The 19,397-nt window shown below is 40.0% G+C and overlaps 3 protein-coding genes across 7 annotated transcripts; 1 reads left to right on the top strand and 2 right to left on the bottom strand.

Moving 5' to 3' along the window:
* Positions 1-1,554: 1,554 nt before the first annotated feature.
* On the bottom strand, positions 1,555-6,276 carry nfs1 (NFS1 cysteine desulfurase). 2 transcript variants are annotated; one of them, XM_030777270.1, is made up of 13 exons: positions 5,982-6,276; positions 5,632-5,720; positions 5,351-5,467; positions 5,066-5,149; positions 4,707-4,859; positions 4,370-4,463; positions 4,109-4,243; positions 3,831-3,988; positions 3,454-3,559; positions 3,264-3,345; positions 3,088-3,171; positions 2,819-2,908; positions 1,555-2,611 (listed from the first exon to the last, which is right to left on the bottom strand). In XM_030777270.1, the coding sequence occupies exons 1-13, from the start codon at positions 6,079-6,081 to the stop codon at positions 2,548-2,550; spliced, it is 1,356 nt and encodes a 451-aa protein (XP_030633130.1). In that variant the 5' UTR covers positions 6,082-6,276; the 3' UTR covers positions 1,555-2,547. The 2 variants fall into 2 exon arrangements, with proteins under 2 accessions (XP_030633130.1, XP_030633129.1); XM_030777269.1 differs by having other exon boundaries at positions 5,632-5,708; positions 5,970-6,276.
* Positions 6,277-7,503: 1,227 nt separating this feature from the next.
* LOC115815362 (pyruvate dehydrogenase [acetyl-transferring]-phosphatase 1, mitochondrial) lies at positions 7,504-9,051 on the top strand. The gene has a single exon (XM_030778320.1). The coding sequence runs from the start codon at positions 7,504-7,506 to the stop codon at positions 9,049-9,051; it is 1,548 nt and encodes a 515-aa protein (XP_030634180.1).
* Positions 9,052-9,999: 948 nt separating this feature from the next.
* On the bottom strand, positions 10,000-16,964 carry rbm39a (RNA binding motif protein 39a). Of its 4 annotated transcripts, none has more exons than XM_030776754.1 (16): positions 16,718-16,964; positions 15,905-15,967; positions 14,432-14,481; positions 14,051-14,233; positions 13,587-13,652; positions 13,427-13,474; positions 13,168-13,285; positions 12,825-12,977; positions 12,572-12,709; positions 12,358-12,423; positions 11,980-12,184; positions 11,737-11,823; positions 11,307-11,436; positions 11,070-11,175; positions 10,872-10,950; positions 10,000-10,675 (listed from the first exon to the last, which is right to left on the bottom strand). In XM_030776754.1, exons 2-16 carry the CDS (start codon positions 15,953-15,955, stop codon positions 10,575-10,577), a joined length of 1,581 nt encoding a protein of 526 aa, XP_030632614.1. In that variant the 5' UTR covers positions 15,956-15,967; positions 16,718-16,964; the 3' UTR covers positions 10,000-10,574. The 4 variants fall into 4 exon arrangements, with proteins under 4 accessions (XP_030632614.1, XP_030632613.1, XP_030632615.1 ...); XM_030776753.1 differs by having other exon boundaries at positions 15,905-15,970; XM_030776755.1 differs by lacking the exon at positions 13,587-13,652 and having other exon boundaries at positions 15,905-15,970.
* Between the last annotated feature and the right edge of the window lie 2,433 nt (positions 16,965-19,397).

The following is a 19,397-nucleotide window of genomic DNA, read 5'->3' on the forward strand; positions in this document are numbered from 1 at the left end:
AACAGCTGTCTAACAATTCATTAGCTTTCTCAGCCTTTGAAAAAGAGTGCGTTGTAGAAGATATGACATGATTTAGGAGTAATTTTTCCCATTTGTCCAGTGGAAAATTGATTGAATCCTTGAGAATAACTGGGCAGCTCAATTACAAATACAAATTCATCAGAGCTGTACCCAGGACATATCCCACTGTCACATGTATGCAAATATGAACATATTGTGACGTAGACAATCAGACATCGCCCTCTGCTGGTCAGAAGCTGTCATCTCACATTTTCCAAAGTCTTTTGTAAGAAATCACAGGCAGCACACTTGTATATCTTGGGAACTCCTTTTTGTTTAAAAGCACAAAAAAAGGATACACTGTGGTCAGTGTGCAGTGTTCATTGTGGTGGCTTAAGTCATTGTGTGAATATTTAAGAAGTACCTTAAGCCCTCAAAATTAAAGGGCAAAAAAACAAAAAAACAAAACAAAACAAAAAAAAAAACTCCAGGACAAGCACTTATGGCTACTATCCTTGTGCACTTTCCACAAGATAGATGGTGACACAGTCCTCTTGTATCACTGTTGTATTTCTTCTCTAATGTGAGATATAGTAAAATGTTGTCCAACAAGTCCAACAGAATCTGATCTGAGAGGTAGAGTATTAAACGCGCCTTGGTTGGTCTTTGTATTGTGTTATGTATGGGTCTGGTAACCTGTCCTTGCTGAAGAAAAAAAAAGTATTCTAATGTATGTTACATTATTTTATGTCAGTTGAAGGTATGGATCCGAATTCTGGAAGAAAAATTTTATTTGGAAGATGACATAAAGACATATCACCTGTCCCTGCCACTTGACAACATTCTGTCTGCTTAAGCATCTCAGCAACTCAAAAAAAAGAGGACTTAATGAAGGCTTATGTCCTTAGTGTGAAACACTGTACGCCATTTGAGGTTTAGTGCCCCCCCCCCCCAAACCCCACCCCCATGTAAAACTGAAGGGTTAAAAGTAAGTTGTACATACAGTTCATTTTTTATTGTACATACAGAAACATATAATTGTATAAACAGATGTGTATAAAGGTTATGGTCTTGCTGTTTTGTAAAATGTAAATTTGATTCATTGTGAGTGTTTGAATACAAGTTCAGATTTCATTTGAAAGCAAAGTTGTAATTCTCTCCTCTTTTATTCAAATGCTGACATTAAAAAAAGGAAACATTTTGAAATGAGAAGACCATGCTGATGACATCATTGCAATGAGGTAAGCACTATAATGGGCCCAAGGTCAAAAAAGGTTAACTTACCCTTTAGGAGGATCACTTTAAGCTTCCACAAAATAAAGACATCTCATGAATTCATCTGTTATTCTAGATCTCCATACACATCAGTGGTTACTTGAGCCGTAATATCCCATTGTATTAGGTTCACTCTTTTGATATTACTCCCTCTCAAAGAATTTTAACTTCGTGGTAAAGGGAAACTACAATCACAAGACAAAACTGATTCTCTGAGACCTGCTTTGCCTGTAATGTCGGGTCATATAAAACAAGACAAGGCACATTTCATAATTATCTTGTTTATTTTTGTTTATTGGTATGAGACATGTAGTCATATTGAATAATTCCAGTGTTAACAGCGACAGAGCATATGGTATCTAATGTGTAGTGCCCTGATAATTTCAGCAGTAATTGAAAACTATATGTTGAATGCACATATGATGCAAATAACCTTAATTCTCATTTACTGTGTTTTTAAGTGCTCAAGCCAAAGTATGATATTTTATTTGATCAACTACGTAATTATATATAAATATGTGTATGTATATGGAATTTATGGGCTTGGCTGGTTGACAAACACTACAACTGTGTCGGCAGAATAAGTTATAACAGTATCTGCCTATTCCATCAATGTAACACATGCTTTATTGCAACAGTAAACACAGAAACACTAGTCATGACTAAAACAGTGACTGTGAATGGGTTTATGCTGTGAAGAATTAAACTGTTTTTGATCAGTACATGAAGCGACAGTCACATACAGAGAGGAAATCTGAGAAGGTAAACTATGACCCCTACTGCTGAAGCGGTTTTATTACTGGGTTATTTTTGGGTTATGTTCTAAAACTTACTGACATGTTCTGGATTTTGCCTACAGTGAGTATATGTGATAATGAAAATCCCTGAAAACTGGAGTAATTGTCACACAGACCAGAACTGGATGTAGAATGTAAATAACTGTAAGTTTATAATATAGGCCAAAATACTCTCAGAATGATCATGAAAATACTCCATAGCAGAGGGTAGTTTTGTCATATCTGAAAAGGTTCAGTTTTGTGATCAATTAATTGAGCACAATTTACACACCTGCAAGATTCCACGAGAGACAAAATAACAAAATAATATCATCCAAATACAAATATCCATTTACTTAATCCCCAAATTAAGAGAGAGAAAATTGTGCGTGTTTCTTTGAGAAAAGATAGGTCCTAGAGATCCCAGGTTTGGCATGTCAGACAAGCTATCCGCACGGTGGCAGTTTCTACCGCGTCTTCAGCCTGCGGAGTCACCTCAGTGCTGTGTCCACTTGATGCTCTTCAGGTCAATGCCTTCCTGCACCATCTCCCACAGAGGACTAGAGGACAAAAATATCGTCTGGTTATCCCTACGGATAAATTCTCGCTTTTGAAATGTTCTGCCATCTTGCACTTACAGCGTTGGTTACGCTGACGCATGTTTAGTTGAACGATTAATACACACTGACACGGTGTGAGAATGTGGGGATACATGACTCTCTCCTCCTATGTCAGATTTAAATACTGAGAAAGTGTAAATCTGTTACCTCATTTCCCTGAGTCGTTTGACCTGCTGAATACACTTCTCTGCTGTATAATCCACTTCCTCCTCTGTAGTAAATCGCCCAATTCCAAACCTGAGAACAAAACCATCCACGAGTGTCAACGGTAGAGATACGACAATATGGCAGACATAAGAAAAAAATTATGATGAAGCAAAAAAAACGTGGCACAATAATTAAACAACTACAAAAAGACAAGTGGCTGAAACAGAGAATGCACATTAAAGATTAGAGGGTACACCAAAACTACAGACCTGATGGAAGAATGGGCCAAATCCTCATCTGCTCCTATTGCTCTCAGTACATACGATGGCTCCAGTGATGCAGATGTGCAAGCACTGGAAAATTCAAAAGAAAACCAACCATCTGAGTGTGCTGAAGGGACTTAAAATCCTGTTAGTAATTCAGCATGCTTCCAAAAGAAACTCACCTGCCAGATGAAAGCGCAACATCCTTTAAGGCCATCAACAGACTCTCTCCCTCAACATAGGCAAAAGACAAATTAATGCAACCTGAAGAGGAAGAAGGGTAATATTTCACATGTTAGCACTGAGCTGTCAGTAAGCAATGTGTTAATCACAGTTGGACCTTTGAGAAGCCTGATCAACAGCAGGCCTTACCTGGGTATCTTTGCTCTGGATCTCCATTCATCACCACATCTGGAATCTCAGACATTATTTTTTGAACAAGGCGATTTGCAAGGATGGTCACTCGCTTATGATCATACTGTAAATAAATGTACAAAAAACATCACTTACAAAGCTATAGACTCATAATGATCACCCTTTATAAATATGCAGTAAAGAAGGTATGAAGGTATAATGGCACATTATTACAACTATTGTGTGACCGCAAATATTGTGTGACCGCTGTGAAAATTAACACAGGTTAGTGCATTTCAGAAGTCTGAAGTCAAGCCACTTTAATGTTTTTTTTACAACCAAGATTAAATGTGCATTAAATGTGTTTTTCTTTCTTTACATTTTTGGAACCGTACCTCCATCTCTTGTTGGGCAATCTCACATGCAGCCCCAAGTCCCACAGCCAGAGGAGTGGGAACAGTGCCTGACCGGAGGCCCCTCTCTTGACCCCCACCATTCTGCAGGGGCTCCAATCGAACCCTGGGCCGCCTACGCACATACAATGCTCCAACCCCTGGGGGGACAAAAGGCCCTTTTTAACATTTCTGCAGCTACAGTGTATGCTCGTGTGTAATTTGGAATAAAAGAGTGTTATGGATAAAAGAATAAAACCGTCACTATAGTACAGACAGACCTTTAGGACCATATATCTTGTGCCCGCTGATGGACATCAGATCCACTTTCCAATCGGACACATTGACTGGGATCTTTCCAATAGCCTGAGCAGCATCAGTGTGGAAGAACACATTTTTGGATCGACAGAGGTGACCTAAAATAAAAAAAAAAAGGATAAAAAAAACCATTTCATCACCATTGTTAGATCAGCAAGGAGAACAGCAGTGTTTGCAGTTTCAGAAGTTGGAAATATATCTGTGATATATCTGTGGTAAGTCACCTATTTCTTTGACTGGCTGTCTGACACCAATCTCATTGTTGACAGTCATCACTGACACCAGGCTTGTGTCAGGCCGAATGGCTTCCTCTAATTGCTGGGAAAAGTAGAGCACAAGTCAAACAGACTGTTACAGATCATCACCACGTGGACAAGACAAGGCACTCAGAGCTATGAAGGCACAAATACAATACCACATTTTAGTTAAAGACAAGAAAGGAAGGAAGGAAGTAAACTAAACATTTATAAAAACAAGTACTACAAACAATCCTGTGACTTAAAATTCATTAAAATAATTACAACAATAAATAAATAAAAAAGATTGTAGAAAAAAAAATACCTCAAGATCAATCAGACCATTGTTTTTCACAGGTAAGTATGTAACATCAAAGCCCTCAGCCTCCAGGACACGACAGGAGTCCAAGACACACTTGTGCTCCGTCTGAGTCGTAATGATGTGCTTCTTCTTCGCCTTATAAAATCGGGCCACACCCTAAAAGCAACGCAAGGATGGAACTAAATATAGTTCACAACCCCATCATGAAGTATCGTGCTAGAAACTGTGCTTCAACAAACACACGTGCACAATTCGCCATGCCTTTGCTTCTCCTGGAATGCACAGTCTGTTAATAAAAATTTAAAATCTGTGTGATTGGCTGACTATAATCCTATTTCAACAATCTGTAAGGAGACACTTACTTTGATCGACATATTGTTGGACTCAGTGGCACCGCTGGTGAACACAATCTCCCGGGGATCAGCAGAAATTAGGTCGGCTACTTGCTGAAAGGGAAATAAACATTGGACTTCATATAAACAATTCATTCCTGGCCCAGCAAAAAATACTGCGCCTTAATCCAACAAAACAAATGTCACAACATATCAATTTCTTTAAAATATACCAAGTATTCAACGTACATAAATAAATATTCTAAAAAAAAAGTATATTCTCCTACTACAACTTCTGAGCAGAAAGGTACTTACTTTCCTCGCTTTCTCCATCGCGCTTTCGCTTTCCCACCCATAAGCATGAGTTCTGGAGTGAGGATTGCCATAATAATTCACTTGATAGGGTAGCATAGCATCCAGGACTCTCGGGTCCTGTGGCAGCCAATGGAAACGTTAGTGTTTATAACAGAACAATAGGACCAAAACACACAAACAATGCTTTAGTAACGACACGATGATGGCATACCATATGAATCTACTCATAAGTAAATTCATACCAGCACTACACGCAAACTGGCATAAAATAGATTTGTTACCATTGGTGTTGTGGCTTGAAAGTCCATGTACAGTGGTCGCAATTCATCTTTTTCAAGCTCCCTGCTTTTGATGATCTCTGTGTGAACAACGTGACATAATTTAGACAGCTTTCATTCTCAATGACATCAGTAATCTCACAGCCCCTTTCCCAACAAAATGTCATCATAGAATATATGGACTACAATTTAGTGAAACACACACTTCATAAACAAACAAATAATTAGCCAAATGTAGCTAGCCTAGCTATCCTGAATTCAACTGCGTCACAGGGGTGCAGATTAAAACTAGCCACCCGTGCCACCATGTTCAGCGAAAGAAGATTAACAAAACCGTATACCTCTTTCTCGATGAGCAGCACTGACAGCAGTTTGTGTATAATTCAGTCGAGGGCCAGAAGTCCCACACATGGTCCCTAGGAGTTTCCTCGTCACAAGAGCCCTGCTCATCATCTTCCCGCAGTGGCAGCTCACTCTGGACGAAGAAAATTAAATAGAAGTTTTCAAATCACACACTTTAGTTTAGTTCGGTCTGTCCTGAGATCTCAAGCTGCTTGTTAAACAACCACCCTTGATGTAGAGGACATGTGACATCGACTTTCACTTCACCAAAACACCAGAGAGTTCTGCGTTACGAAGCCCTCTAACTGCTTAGCAATGCTTACACAAGCATTAGAACCGCCCAATCCTATGCACTAGCGCTCCGTGAGAAACTACATCGTTCATTGGTGGATTTACTGTGCTTGGGGCGTGATTTCATGAAACACCGCAGTTCAGTGGTTAATAAGATATAGGGCGTGTACTTGTAACCGGAAATTCAGAATTTAAACCAATAGACGGTTTAGAATTGGTCATGTTTTCCTGTCAACCACTTGGCCACCCGGGCCTCCACACCTCATGCGCCTATCATTTGTTTATTCCTGTATTTTATCCAGATAATACCACCGAATTATAAAATAAGCGAGCAAATAAAATTACCTTGGCAGCAGGAAAATTCGAAGACGTTTTGCCAGATTAGTATAAAGTCTACAGTAACAGTCTTATGATTATCCAAGTTAAAATGATGTAACTTCTCGGAAACAAGCAATTAATTGCCAATTGAAATAAGTTCACGTGACACTCTTCATTAAATGTTTGCGTTTGTGACTTCACAATTGAAAATGTTTTGGCTTCAGTTATTCCGATGAGACTATTGACCTGCTGCAGTAGTGGTTGAACAATGTACTTTGCTTCTTGTTCAGAGTCTCCATACTGTAAAACCTTGAAAAAACACACTCACCATAACATTCCAGTTTAGGAGGAAGTAGATTAGTTAAAGTGTAACCGGTGTTCTCAAGAAACGCGGTTAGAAGTTTAGCTTACTTGACTCCGTGAAACATACAGGTAGTTGTTTTAATCTGCTTCACTGAATAAAACCGTGTGTCGACTGCCTCAAGATTAGTTGGGTGATAAACGCATTTCTCAGTCATTGGCGAATTGGGTATGTTAAACAGTCCTACTGTTTCCCTTCAGAAATTGTAAAATGTAAACCTAGTTAGGCTAGGAAGTGTGGCTAAGTAAAACAAAGACAGCTTTAGTAGGACATAAACGATTACGGAATCAGAATGAAATGTTTTATTCTAAAATGTTTTATGCCCTGGGAAGCCTGACTTATTAATCAAATCAGTAAATAATTATTTAGCAGTGTCAGATCTGGAGAAATAAAGATGTTTATAGATTAGTTTATAGATAAAGATGTCAAGTTACAGACAGCTGATGAAGTTGGATTATTTCTGAATATATTTGTATCATACTTATGTTTGTATGTTCTAAAAAAATGGAGCTTTACTTGTTTCCAGGTGAAAGCTGCAGGTTTTCCCAGCCTTGAGGACAACGATGTCTCCACAAATTATTCATCATCTTCAACACAAATGCACATTTTACAAGTGGAAGCCATTAAGAAAAGGCTTTTGGACACAAAATAAAAACCTTAGGCAGTGTTGTGTTTCTACATCTTTGTTGTGCCCTTCAGTTATCAGGTATCCAACAACTACTGTTTACTCAAGAAGGAACTATAGATCCAGCCACAACACGAGCCCGCTGTCCATTTCACAGATAAACCATATTTTAAAAGCTAATGAATACAACTTCAAAGTTAGTGGCTATGATGGACGATATAGTGGGTCAGTAATAGGCTTTGACAGCAACCTACTAGCATCCAATTCCCCAGTCGAGGATCGCAGGAGTGCAGCGACCTGTCTTCATTCTCGAGGAATGCTCTTTGGAGTCTTTGATGGCCATGTTGGCTCTGCCTGTGTACAAGCTGTCAGTGAGCGTCTATTTTACTACATTGCTTTGTCTTTGCTACCAGTGAAGACTCTGCTTGATATTGAAGAGGCTGTGGAGAATGAAAGGCCTGTATTCCCTGTGCTGCAATGGCACAAACATCCAAATGACTATTTCAGCACGGATGCTGGAAAACTGTATTTCAGCAGTTTGCGGACGTACTGGCAAGAGCGAATAGACTTACATGAGGATGAGGATGGAGACGTCCAAACAGCTCTGATTAATGCGTTCAAGAGATTGGACAATGACATTTCTCTGGAGGCCCAGGTAGAATTTGGGGATCCTTTTTCTCACTTAGCATCTCTCAAGGTGGCTCTGTCAGGGTGCACTGCCTGTGTTGCCCACGTAGATGGAGATGATTTACATGTGGCTAATCTGGGTGACAGCAGAGCTGTAATGGGGATCCAGGAGGATGATGGGACCTGGTCAGCTTTGACAATTACCAATGATCACAATGCCCAAAATCCAGATGAGGTGCAGAGAGTTCTCTCTGAGCACCCAGCGACAGAACACAAGACATTGGTAAAACATGACAGGTTACTGGGTCTACTTATGCCCTTCAGGGCTTTTGGAGACATCAAGTTTAAGTGGAGCAGCGAGTTACTGAATCGTGTATATGAAACCAGACCAGAGATATTGTCTGGGAACGAGTATGCAAAAATACTCCCACCAAACTATCACACGCCACCTTACCTCATAGCAGAACCAGAGGTGACCTACCATAAGTTGCGACCACAGGATAAATTTCTGATCCTAGCCACTGATGGCTTATGGGACCTCATGCATAGACAAACTGTTGTACAGGTCATAGGAGAGCACTTATCAGGTATTCATTGGCAGAAGCCCATAGCTGCGCTCAATTTTTCATTGGGGCAGATGCATAGACTGCTTCAAGAAAGGAAGAGCAGGGCTTTGACTGCTTTAGAGGATGAGAACTGTGCAACACATCTCATTCGCCATGCTCTAGGAAGTGATGGCTTTGGTTCCATTGAACCTAAGCGCTTAGCCAAGATGCTAAGCCTCCCCCGAGACCTGGCAAGAATGTACCGAGATGATATAACAGTCATCGTAGTACACTTAAATAACCCTTCCATGTAAGGTCCTTCCACTTTAAACCCACTGGCCATGACTCTGTGGAATAGGACTTCTCATCAGAAGTTGGGAGAATTTTTGGTATAAATTGACAGAGACACTGACTCATTGTCAGAAGGCTGGAGGTTTTGTTATCCCTTCTCTTATCTGCTACCACTGGGACTTAATCTTATCTTGCTCTGGGCTGCTGTGTCCCAGAGTCTAACAGAGCTTTGAAAAGAGGACAAATGTGTGTAGTGGACCTGTGTAATTTAGATATATATTATTTGTAATCTTGTAAGGATAGTCTGTACAATCCAATTCTAATCCTCTGTTTCAATAAATTATTTTTTAATATTATGGTGTGATATTAGTTTTGTAATTTTAATTGTAGAATTTTTATAATGTTTGGAAATATAACCTGATGTCCAGACAAAGCAAGTACCAGGGCATTTTGGTGTCAAAGTACTCAGGCTGTATATTCTTTTTACAGATAGTTTATAGAAACTTGCCAGCTAATGTTCTAAAAGTCTGAGAAGCAATACTTCTGTGATATCAGTTTGGAGACCATGCAGACCATTTATGTTCACTGTAAGGGACTTGGGAAAGAAAGGCACTCACACCATGCGTTTCGTCACAGGAAAGTAGGCTAAGTGGATTTCCTTGCTTACCCTCATTATGTTCACTTGCTTATTCATTGCTTCTAAGCTTCAGTTTCCTCTTTATTGCATTTCAACAATAAACATGTTTGAGAGGAGTCTGTTTTTGACATTCTATGTCTTAATTCTAGTTTCCTGTTATCACACCCACAAATTCACAAAATCATGTCACAGCTTCTTTTTTTGATGAGCAGATGCAGTCAAAACTTTGCACCCATATCCATTAGATTGCTAATATTTAATTTTGTCAAGCTGTTTACCATTGTATATGCAAAGTAACAGTGAAAAGCTGATGTACAGACACAAAACACACAACTACAGCACTGTGGCTTTATTTGAAATTCGTTTTCATCAAGGGCTTTACAAAATCAAATCTTTGTTCTTTTTTAGAAAACAGATGCTTTTACACCAAATGAACACAAAGGATGTTGTCAGTCTTCCAATTCCCTCAGCTCATAGAGCTTAAAACATGGGATGTTCCAATTGTGATGTTTTATTCAAAAAAAGACTACATATTTTTGTGGCTAATCACATCCTCAAGAGGGAAACATGCCAATTAGAGCTATGGATCACAAGAACAATATACAGGAAGGAAAACTTATCAAAGATGAAACAATCAACAGGTAAGATCAATATCATATTGTACAAAAACAGTGATCCCTTTATCATAGATCACACTTTGTCCATGTATTTTCCGGACATAAGAAAATCAGGCTTGGCTGCTCTGCCCTTAAAAGCCAACTCTAATTTAAAAAAAAAAAAAAAAAAAAAAAGAACTGATAAGAAACACACACAGGTTGGAGCACTGTAATATTAATATTGAAATTAGTCCAAAAATTTTTTAAAAGAGGGAAAGGCAAAGAACCATGTTCGAGAGTGTGCGATGAAAGATCATCGGCGAGTGGGCATCAGGAGCTGTGTGGCTGTGACTGAGTCAGGGAAAAGGTTGTGGTATGTGGGCAGAGGTACATAAGCCGCTGTGATCATTTTGCCTGTAAGAAGGAACAAGTTCACTCATTACATCATACTACATTACTCATTATCAACATTACACATAGACTCACTCTGTGGTCTCTGCTGTTGAACTACTAAAAGGTACACAACAAGTATGAGCAGATTTTACTGCAAAACAAAACAATTGTACAATCCAAATAAACAGAGTGAGGTAGGGTTTTTAGCTTCTCTTACCTCCAAACCATCGTCCATGTAGTGCTGTGACGGCAGCCATGGCAGCAGGAATGGTAGGACACTTCACATATACGTTACCCTACAACAACAAAGGATGTCACTGATTGGCAACATGTAACACAATTGTTTTTTTGTTTTTTTTAATGGCAGTTGTGATATTCACATATCTCTCATGTGGCAAAGACAAAAAAGGCATACTTGAGCTGAATTCTTGTCCACATATATGTGTACAACTCCGCCGTGTTTGTTACATTCTTCAATGACATCGTCCTGGATTTCAACATCCCAGCCGGGCTCGTTCTCACTGCAGAGAGAGACATGATTTTTTTTAGCACATGAAATGACATGAATATGTTGTACTCATGTTTTTGTATGGGACTGAAGCTCTTATTTTACAGTTAATGATTGTCTCTGTACAGGGACAGAGTGACTTACGAGTTGGGATTGAACATGTTGGACAGCTGGAAGCAATGTGTTGCAATTGGCTGAGAGGGCAGATTCAAGGCTTGGTTTGTGTTAATGTTCATGTTCAGGTTTAAATTCAGTGCAGGATTCATAGCCGCTGCTGTAAAAAAAAAAAAAGTTGAGAAAAGTCAAACTCATTCTTGTCAAAAAGGCAAATTAAGCTATGATTTCCTGCTGATACATGAAATTCTCCTTAAAGAATAAAAATCAATTTGAACAGCCTGACAGTCAGGTTTTTAAGTTGCAACTGTTAGCACAAATTACTAAGAATGAGCAAAGTAGTCCCATATGCAATATAAAGTGAAATGGCCAGTGAATGAATGTTCTACAAGATCCTCACTTAGGATTTGAAGTACATGTGGTTAAAGTGAATGCAAACAGTGAGAAGTAGGGAAATTACCAGTGACTGCTGCCATAGCACCCATAGGAATGGAGCCACTCATCTGAAGGGCCTGCTGTGCTGCTGGCGGAATCTGCAAACCAGTACCTGACAAAAAGTTTAACGGATTAGTCCTCATTCTAAGCATTTATTTAAAAAGTGAATAAAACAGAAAAGAACAGGATGTTAAGTGCCAGCTCTCAGAAGGGCGACTTTTCAGGTAATGAAACAGCCAGCCCTGCAGTTAGGGGAGATAACCCTCACCTTCAGCCAGTCTGGCCATGAGCTGCAGCCTGCCTGTGGTTCCTAAATCAATGCCAGTCCTCTCCAACTCATCGTTGTCCAGGAAGGAGCTGGCCGTGGACGCATCTGTCCGCTCCGTCACGTGACCCACTTTCATGGGCCTGCCCGCCAGCTCAAAGCCGTTCAGCTGCTCCAGGGCTTTCTTAGCACACTCCGCGTCAGAGAACTGGAGAAAAACAATGTTTCAAAGAACACTCAAGTCTTCATTTTGATTAAATTCACTGGCCAAACCCGAGGGGACTGATTCTGGCAGAAATAGAAGTTGGTCTAACCCATTACCGTCCTTATAATTTTGTTACATATATTTTCACAATCTGCTGTACAATGGCTGACACTCACCGTAATGAAGCCGTATCCTTTGGATCTCCCAGTCTCTGTGTCCATCATCAGTTGAATGTTTTCAATCTAAACAGTGGGGGGGGGGGGGGGGGGGGGGGGGGGGGGGGGGGGGGGGGGCAGTGGTGAGGAAATATAATCCAATTATACCATTTACTCAACCAGCAGTTGTGAAAAAAAAAACAAAACAAAAACACAAAATGAGACACCTCCTTACCCTTCCAAATGGTTCAAAGATCCCTCGCAGCATATCTTCAGTGATGTTGAAATGCAGTGAACCGACATAAAGCCTCATTGGTCCAGCACTTCCTTTCTGTAAGTTGTTGGCCATAGCAGCAGCTCTGTTCTTTTCCGCCTGCCAAAGGAGGAGACCAGAATAAGTGAACAGCTCCTGACAGTTTAAAGACAAGTTACAGTAAATAAACACTGAAAAAGAGCCATGAAGGTTTCTCTGAGAAAAAATATCTTGCCTGTGATGCCTGAACGATAATCGGCACTCCAAGCAATCTTTGTCCTGACAAGCCGATGGCCAACGGCACAGAGGTAGCCTCCACAAACTCAACGTATGCAATGCCTTTGGATCTTCTGGAATTTCTGTCTGAGATCATTCTTACATCTCTCACCTTCCAAGGACATAAAAGAAAAATAAGTTATTTGTTAAAGAGATGTTCTGCTTATTTAAGTGCATCACTCATCCAGCAACCTCAAAATGGCAAATTCTCAACATGCCACATGTTTACCAACACTCTCTCAGTGCACTAGAGCCTGCCACAGGAGTCATTCTGAGACTGGAAGGAAAGTATGTATAATGACCTTGCCCACTGCAGAGAAGAATTCCTCCAGGTCCCTTGGACGGATTCTCGCTGCCAGCTGCATGCAAAAGACTGTACGTGCATCCCTCTCCTCTGGTGTCAGATTATCAATCGGCTGTCTGTAGGACACAAAGAGGTTAGAATAAAAATGGGTTTGATAAGACAATAGCTGAGGTCATTCAGAACAATGAATAATGCAGCTTTAAAAAAAAAAAGACACCCCCCCCCAGTAAATTACTCTAGCTCTGAAACAGACTCACCTCACTGGGCTCTTCTTAAAAGGGCTTCGACTTCTGGACTTCTTACGACTGTGAAAGGAATTTTCATGAGTATACTGAGAAAATGTATTTAACTTCATACACTGAACAAACAACTACCAACAAACACACACACAAACAGCCAAAATAGTATCATAGAAACCTTAGTTTGATGGCAGGTGGTGGGCCAGTCTTCCCCCTGGAACCACCGTTTAATTTCGGCCCAGAACTGTGATTTAAAAACAAGGTTTATCTCAGTAGCCACAACTACTGCTCTCTTACTACTAGGGGTAACGTTCAGCTAGTTCTTAACAAGGCTTAACTAGTGGCAAGCTGGCTTGTTTTAAAAACTTTTTTTTTGGACAAATTATTAGAGATTCATGCCATCCCTATGATTCAAGAGGCCAGATGACACTGTCCAGTTTATCAGGTATATACACTCATTGCTATGAATATTCACAGAGGGCTGCACAAGCCCTCCGGTTTGAAGGCAAGATGGCATGCCAACACAGGCAAAGACAACAGTGAGAGAGGTGGTGTATCTTACTCTGGTGTAAATTAACGCTAATGTTTTTTTTAATAAAAACTTTACTCAAATGAGAAGTAATTACAGAAAGCCATACGTACAAGGGCCCTTTGTACCGTCCTCCGCGCTCGCGGCTCCTTGAGCGACTGCGTCTCCTGTCTCTGCTCTTGCTGCGTCTCCTGTCTCGGCTCCTGCTCCTCCTGCGATCGTGACTCCTCTTGCGATCCCGGCTCCTGCTTCTCTTCTTTTCCCTGCTCCTGCTTCGACTCTTGCTCCTCTTTTTCCTTACAGGTCAAACATGTTACGTTTCATATGGGTTTTATGCAATCCGGTCTCAGAGACACTACTTACACACATAGCACGCACCAGGACCATATGCAAACCAAAACATGATACTGAACACAATACAAAACCATCTTACAATTCCTTCACATGTATTTCATGTTTGCATAATTGTTCCATCATGACAGGCCTGAACTTACTTCTTGCTCCGTTCTTCATGCCCGTTGGTACTACTGGACTTGACCTCATCCTAAGCAGGGTCGATAGAAGAACATCATGAGGAGGAGGACGGCGTAACATTTCAAGTTGCAAGGACAAAGGGGGGGTGGGAACAAAAGAAAATATAATCATTTAATATATGATTAAACAAGGCGTATGTGTGGGTTGACTTCTAAAACAAGGGGGGGCACTTAGAACCACACGGCTGCCTTTTTCCGCCTTCCTTTTTAAGGGCTTTTCAAGTAAGTAACAGATCCAAAAGTCAAGAGCTACATGCTAAGCTGTTAATGTAAAAATGCCATGTTTAGTGACTTCATCATTCAGCAGCCTGACAGGTTCAGTACCAAGGCTATCTGTGTCTAAGACCCAAAGTGGCCATGCTAGCAGCCAGCCACTAAGCGAACTCCTGTGGTGGATGCCATTCCAGTGATCTTCACCCCATTTGCCTTCGTGGACTGTAAGAGCTCGATGCCACCTCTGTCACACATCTCGCCCTGAAGCAAACAGGGATTCACACGGCTTAGTAACGTCGATTCCCAGACCCTCTCATATTGATCTGTTCTTAAATTAACCACATGAGGTGCATGAGTGATACAACATATGCTGCTCATCTTATTTCACAGGATATGCAGGCCTACGCAGGATATGTAGGTATACGCATGTTATGTTAGAATATGCAAAAGGGCCCACATTGTTTTTATTTTTGTAGCCATGGAAATGCACTAATGTCGGCACATAAATGTCAAAAGCATGCAGAAATAGCCAGTCTACGACTGTAAATATTTCTGGTAACATCTTAATGGGCCTCAGGAGAAAACAGTTCTCTTTCTTAAATTACACTTGCCACTTAAGGGTAAAATATTGGTGATTCTGACATAGAAGAATATATCAAATATTTGTTACACACTATGTCTTATCCATATGCTAAACCATGAGAAATAAATCAGTGACAGTTTCAGTACATAAAATATCAAAAACCTAGTTCGGATAGGTTATATCCTGATGCCAAAGACGTGCAAACTAGAATTACTACTCACGTGAGAAAACCATTATGAATCAAACGATATATACTGAAACTAAACGTACCATGCATTCAACAACTTGAATGCTGTTTTCAAGGGATCCATCCCAACATATGCTTGTGATCATCCAATGTATTAATCTAACAGATACCAAAAGATGCTGAATGATTGAGAGGCCAATGTATTTCAACCAAGGGTACCACAGTACATCAATACATGGGGCAATTACTACCTTTATTTTTTTGACAGTTCACACTGGAATTCATGGAAGTAGAGGTGAGATATAGGCAAGTCTACAAAAAGAGATAGATGCGCATTTATTCATTGGGCATTATCCATCTGTACGTACAAGCTTTACAATAACAATGCATTGGTTAGGAGGCTTCAATTAATGCATTTAATCACCCTATCCCTATCTTCTTATGTACTTACTTTTTTATATGGAGCCTCAAGCATAGCTTCGATATCGAGGTCATCGGCCATGATGCTGCGGGTCTGCTGGAGAAAAAAAATGAAATTCTTACGCCAAGTAAATACAAAACATGGCTACTACTTCTTGTGGTCAACTATTTCCCAAGCCACCAAAACATATGGGTGAAACTGACTCCATTTAGCTCACCTACAAACAAGGTGAGCCGCTTTCAACCTAACAGGATTTACAACTTCACCTGTGAGCCAAGTTTCCCTCTACTCGTCAATATGGTCGAACGCATGCCAAATTGCTAACTACTAATCAACTCTGAATACCATCTTGAAGCGCGCTAAGGTTAGCTAGCTAGCTGCCCCAGTAACATAAGCTTGGGAACTATCTTGTAGCGCGCTAATGCTGGCTAACCTAACTAGCAACAACGCCAAAACCCAAACCAAACATATAGGAGTGTGGGTAGGTTTCACAGTATAAAGTCACAAGACTGAATACAACAGAAGTCAACGTTAGCAACTACTCTCGGCAAAGAGGAACCTCTATATGTAATACTACTTGCATAAATAACATCGCCGAACTAGCTAGAAGGCTACGCCTGTTCATATTTTCGTCGGTAGTCGTTGACCCCACGCGCTAAGCTTGTAGCTATGCTAGATGACAAACAAATACGACGTAAGGCACACGGTTACAATCCACCAACATATTCTCTAGGACCATTAATAATATTTATAACAACACCTTTTAATTAATCTAGTTTTTAATTGTAGGTAAAACATCACATTACTTCGAATACAGCGCAAGCAATTTCCTTGCTAATTTACCTCGGTAACGTAGGCCTACTATTCGTGTTTCAAAACTCTTTGGTCTTGATGGCTGCTTCGTCAAAGGCCTTTTTATGCAATCGCCTGATTTGTATTTCTCTCCGTCCTGCACGCAGAATGCAGCTTTGAGATCAAACGCACTTATGTATTTACAATACGTCCGCTTTCTGGTAACTTTTTCACTAAGGCAAAGCTCACTAAAATAGACGGTCAGCTAGATTTTCCTGGTGTGAGGCTCGGAATCGGTATCAGCAACACAATCTTAAAGAGGAAATCATGCTGAATGGCAACAGCCGATTGGACCATTTTGGCGCATGCACAGGATTGCATAAGGCCCTTATGAACGGGCTATTTTCCTACCCACTAGGGGGAGGTAAAGGCTAAAAAAATGTGTGTATTCGGAAAGAACTCTAGTTCCAGCTCTGAGCACGCCTACAGCCACCATTTTCAGAACCAGTTATCACTAATTGACGTTGACAAGTCGGCGAGTCTGTTCTTTAAAGCTCATCAGTGTCTGTAAGCATAAACTGGATTTAATGAATTACACACACAGAGTCTATTATTCATCAATACACAGAATGGGGTCTTTGACTGAGGAAGTCTAATCCCTTTATCATTCAATCCCTTTATCCTGTATCATTTTAAAATCTAATCCTTTTATTATTTCTCACCAAACAGTGGTGATAAAAACTGCAAATTAGGTGAATCAGGTAGGTAGTTATCACATGGTCCAGTTCCATACAGTCTCGACACAGGTTTCCAACTGTGGCTGGAAAAGAATTGAAAAAATGAAAATTAAATTTTCCACACAGGAAGCAGAATAAGGACAAAGATGCTTGGATTGATGGCTAAACAAGCAATTGAATGGTCTGCATGGCAACCAAAGTGAATTTCTCAAGGTTTAATGCACAGTCATTTTTGCTATAAACCATGGTATTACACTAAATTTAGAAACAGCTTTGGCATTGTCCAAATGTTTTCTTGGAACTTTACTTAACCATAGTGAATTAATCAACATAGGTTAATAGGTTAATAAACATAGATTAGTAGCCTAACAGAGTTTCACTTGTACACCATTTGTGAAAGGTTTAGGGTTTGGTTTTTTTTTGTTTTGTTTTTTGTGGTTCAGTTTGTCTGAAAACATTCTTGGCAAAATGATTATTTTTGTATTATTTAACCATGGACAACAGAATTTCTACCCTCCACCAGAAGACAGTCTGGCTGTCTTTGTTCTGAAGTAGATCGCTGTTAGCATTTTGTAAAGAAGGCTGAAATTTTCACACCTCATTCTATAATTTAAGCTCTTAGTTCATTTAGAGGCTATTCTCTTGGCTGCCTGTTGCCTGAATTCTTATAGTTTGTGTCATGGAAGATTTTCGGTCCAAGGGGTCTGGACTAGTGTGATCCTCATGGCGCCAATCCACACAGGAAGCGTGGGGTACTGAGAGAAAAACAAACATTTGACCTTAAACATTTGCCTTTGTCAGGAAAATGTTCTCCCAGTGGAGTATAAAAGTCAGCGAAAAATAAATAAAATTGTTTTATATGCACAAAATTTAAATATGACATGTGCTATACTGTTGAATGTATGTAATAGTTATGGTAAAAACATAAAGTGTGCACTTAGGACAACATTTTCATGTTTTAAATAAAAACATGATTGTTGTTACAATTAATAGTAATTCTTAATCATGCAAGGCAAAAAATAATGCATGAAGCTTATTGATTATTTGATATGAGCCTATTACTGCAAAAACCTGTGAAATGTCATCAGAAATAAAATGACATGGAAATAAAATAGACAAGTAGACTAAAAAAACTGGAGTGATAACTTCATCACTCATCTCTTTTGTCTTAATAAAAATTTTATTATCTTGCATTTTGTTGGTTTCATCTCATTCTTTCCATTGTATTTTGCCACAGCTTGCTGGTTGCTCTGTTGGCTGCCAACTTTCCGTAATTAGGCCTCTCACTCCCTGCTCTCGCAGAGCACCAGAGTGCAGCCAAATGTAAATCTCTCTGAGGGCTTTGGACAGTATAAACATGACACACATCTGGAGGATGCCAGACTCTTGACACTTTACAAGAACCAGTCTTGTGACCAGTGCAGCAGCATTCATCTTCCTATCCACACTCACCTCCTTGGCCTTATTCACTTTTTCCATTCTGCTCTCTCTCTCTCTCTCTCTCTCTCTCTCTCCTCCTTTGTAGTTGCACTGTAAGTTTTTACAGCAAGTCTCTGGTGACTGAGTTCCCTAAAATGTTGTTGTTGTCATTTAATGAGACCAGCTTTTATTTGCTACAGAAGGAAGAAACTCCTTTGAACTTCGAATCTCCTCAATCAGCCTCAGTAAAATGCTATGCATGATTTAAAAAACAGACTAATAGTGAACTCACAGATGACTATTACATGCCTAGTTCCAATATTTTTTGAGGTCTGTACACACGCAGGGTGATGTGTTCAGGCCATTTAGTTAGTATGTGTTCATGAATGTGTGATCTTTATATGTATATGTGTTTTCCTGTTGTATGCGATGGGGTAAGAGGTTACGTGATGTGATGCATTCTTTCCATTACTAAGACCAAATCAATGCTCTGAGCTCCCAGCTAGTCAACCCCCTCCCCTCCCCCATGCAGACTGTGACAGGGCGAGTGGAAAGAGCTGACCCAGGCGCGGCAG

Source organism: Chanos chanos, chromosome 6, assembly GCF_902362185.1.
Source record: "Chanos chanos chromosome 6, fChaCha1.1, whole genome shotgun sequence".
Lineage (NCBI taxonomy): Eukaryota > Metazoa > Chordata > Actinopteri > Gonorynchiformes > Chanidae > Chanos > Chanos chanos.

Excerpts from the sequence above, each read along its gene's own strand:
- nfs1 (XM_030777270.1), bottom strand. The coding sequence starts at position 6,081 with ATGATGAGCAGGGCTCTTGTGACGAGGAAACTCCTAGGGACCATGTGT. Across the intron at positions 5,468-5,631 it reads TTCAAGCCACAACACCAATG|GACCCGAGAGTCCTGGATGC; the intron begins GTAACAAATCTA and ends TGGCTGCCACAG. Across the intron at positions 2,909-3,087 it reads TTGGCCCATTCTTCCATCAG|GTTTGGAATTGGGCGATTTA; the intron begins GTCTGTAGTTTT and ends TTTTGTTCTCAG.
- LOC115815362 (XM_030778320.1), top strand. The coding sequence starts at position 7,504 with ATGTCTCCACAAATTATTCATCATCTTCAACACAAATGCACATTTTAC.
- rbm39a (XM_030776754.1), bottom strand. The coding sequence starts at position 15,955 with ATGGCCGATGACCTCGATATCGAAGCTATGCTTGAGGCTCCATATAAA. Across the intron at positions 11,824-11,979 it reads CATGGCCAGACTGGCTGAAG|GTACTGGTTTGCAGATTCCG; the intron begins GTGAGGGTTATC and ends ACTTTTTGTCAG. Across the intron at positions 11,437-11,736 it reads TGCTATGGCAGCAGTCACTG|CAGCGGCTATGAATCCTGCA; the intron begins GTAATTTCCCTA and ends TTTTTTTTACAG.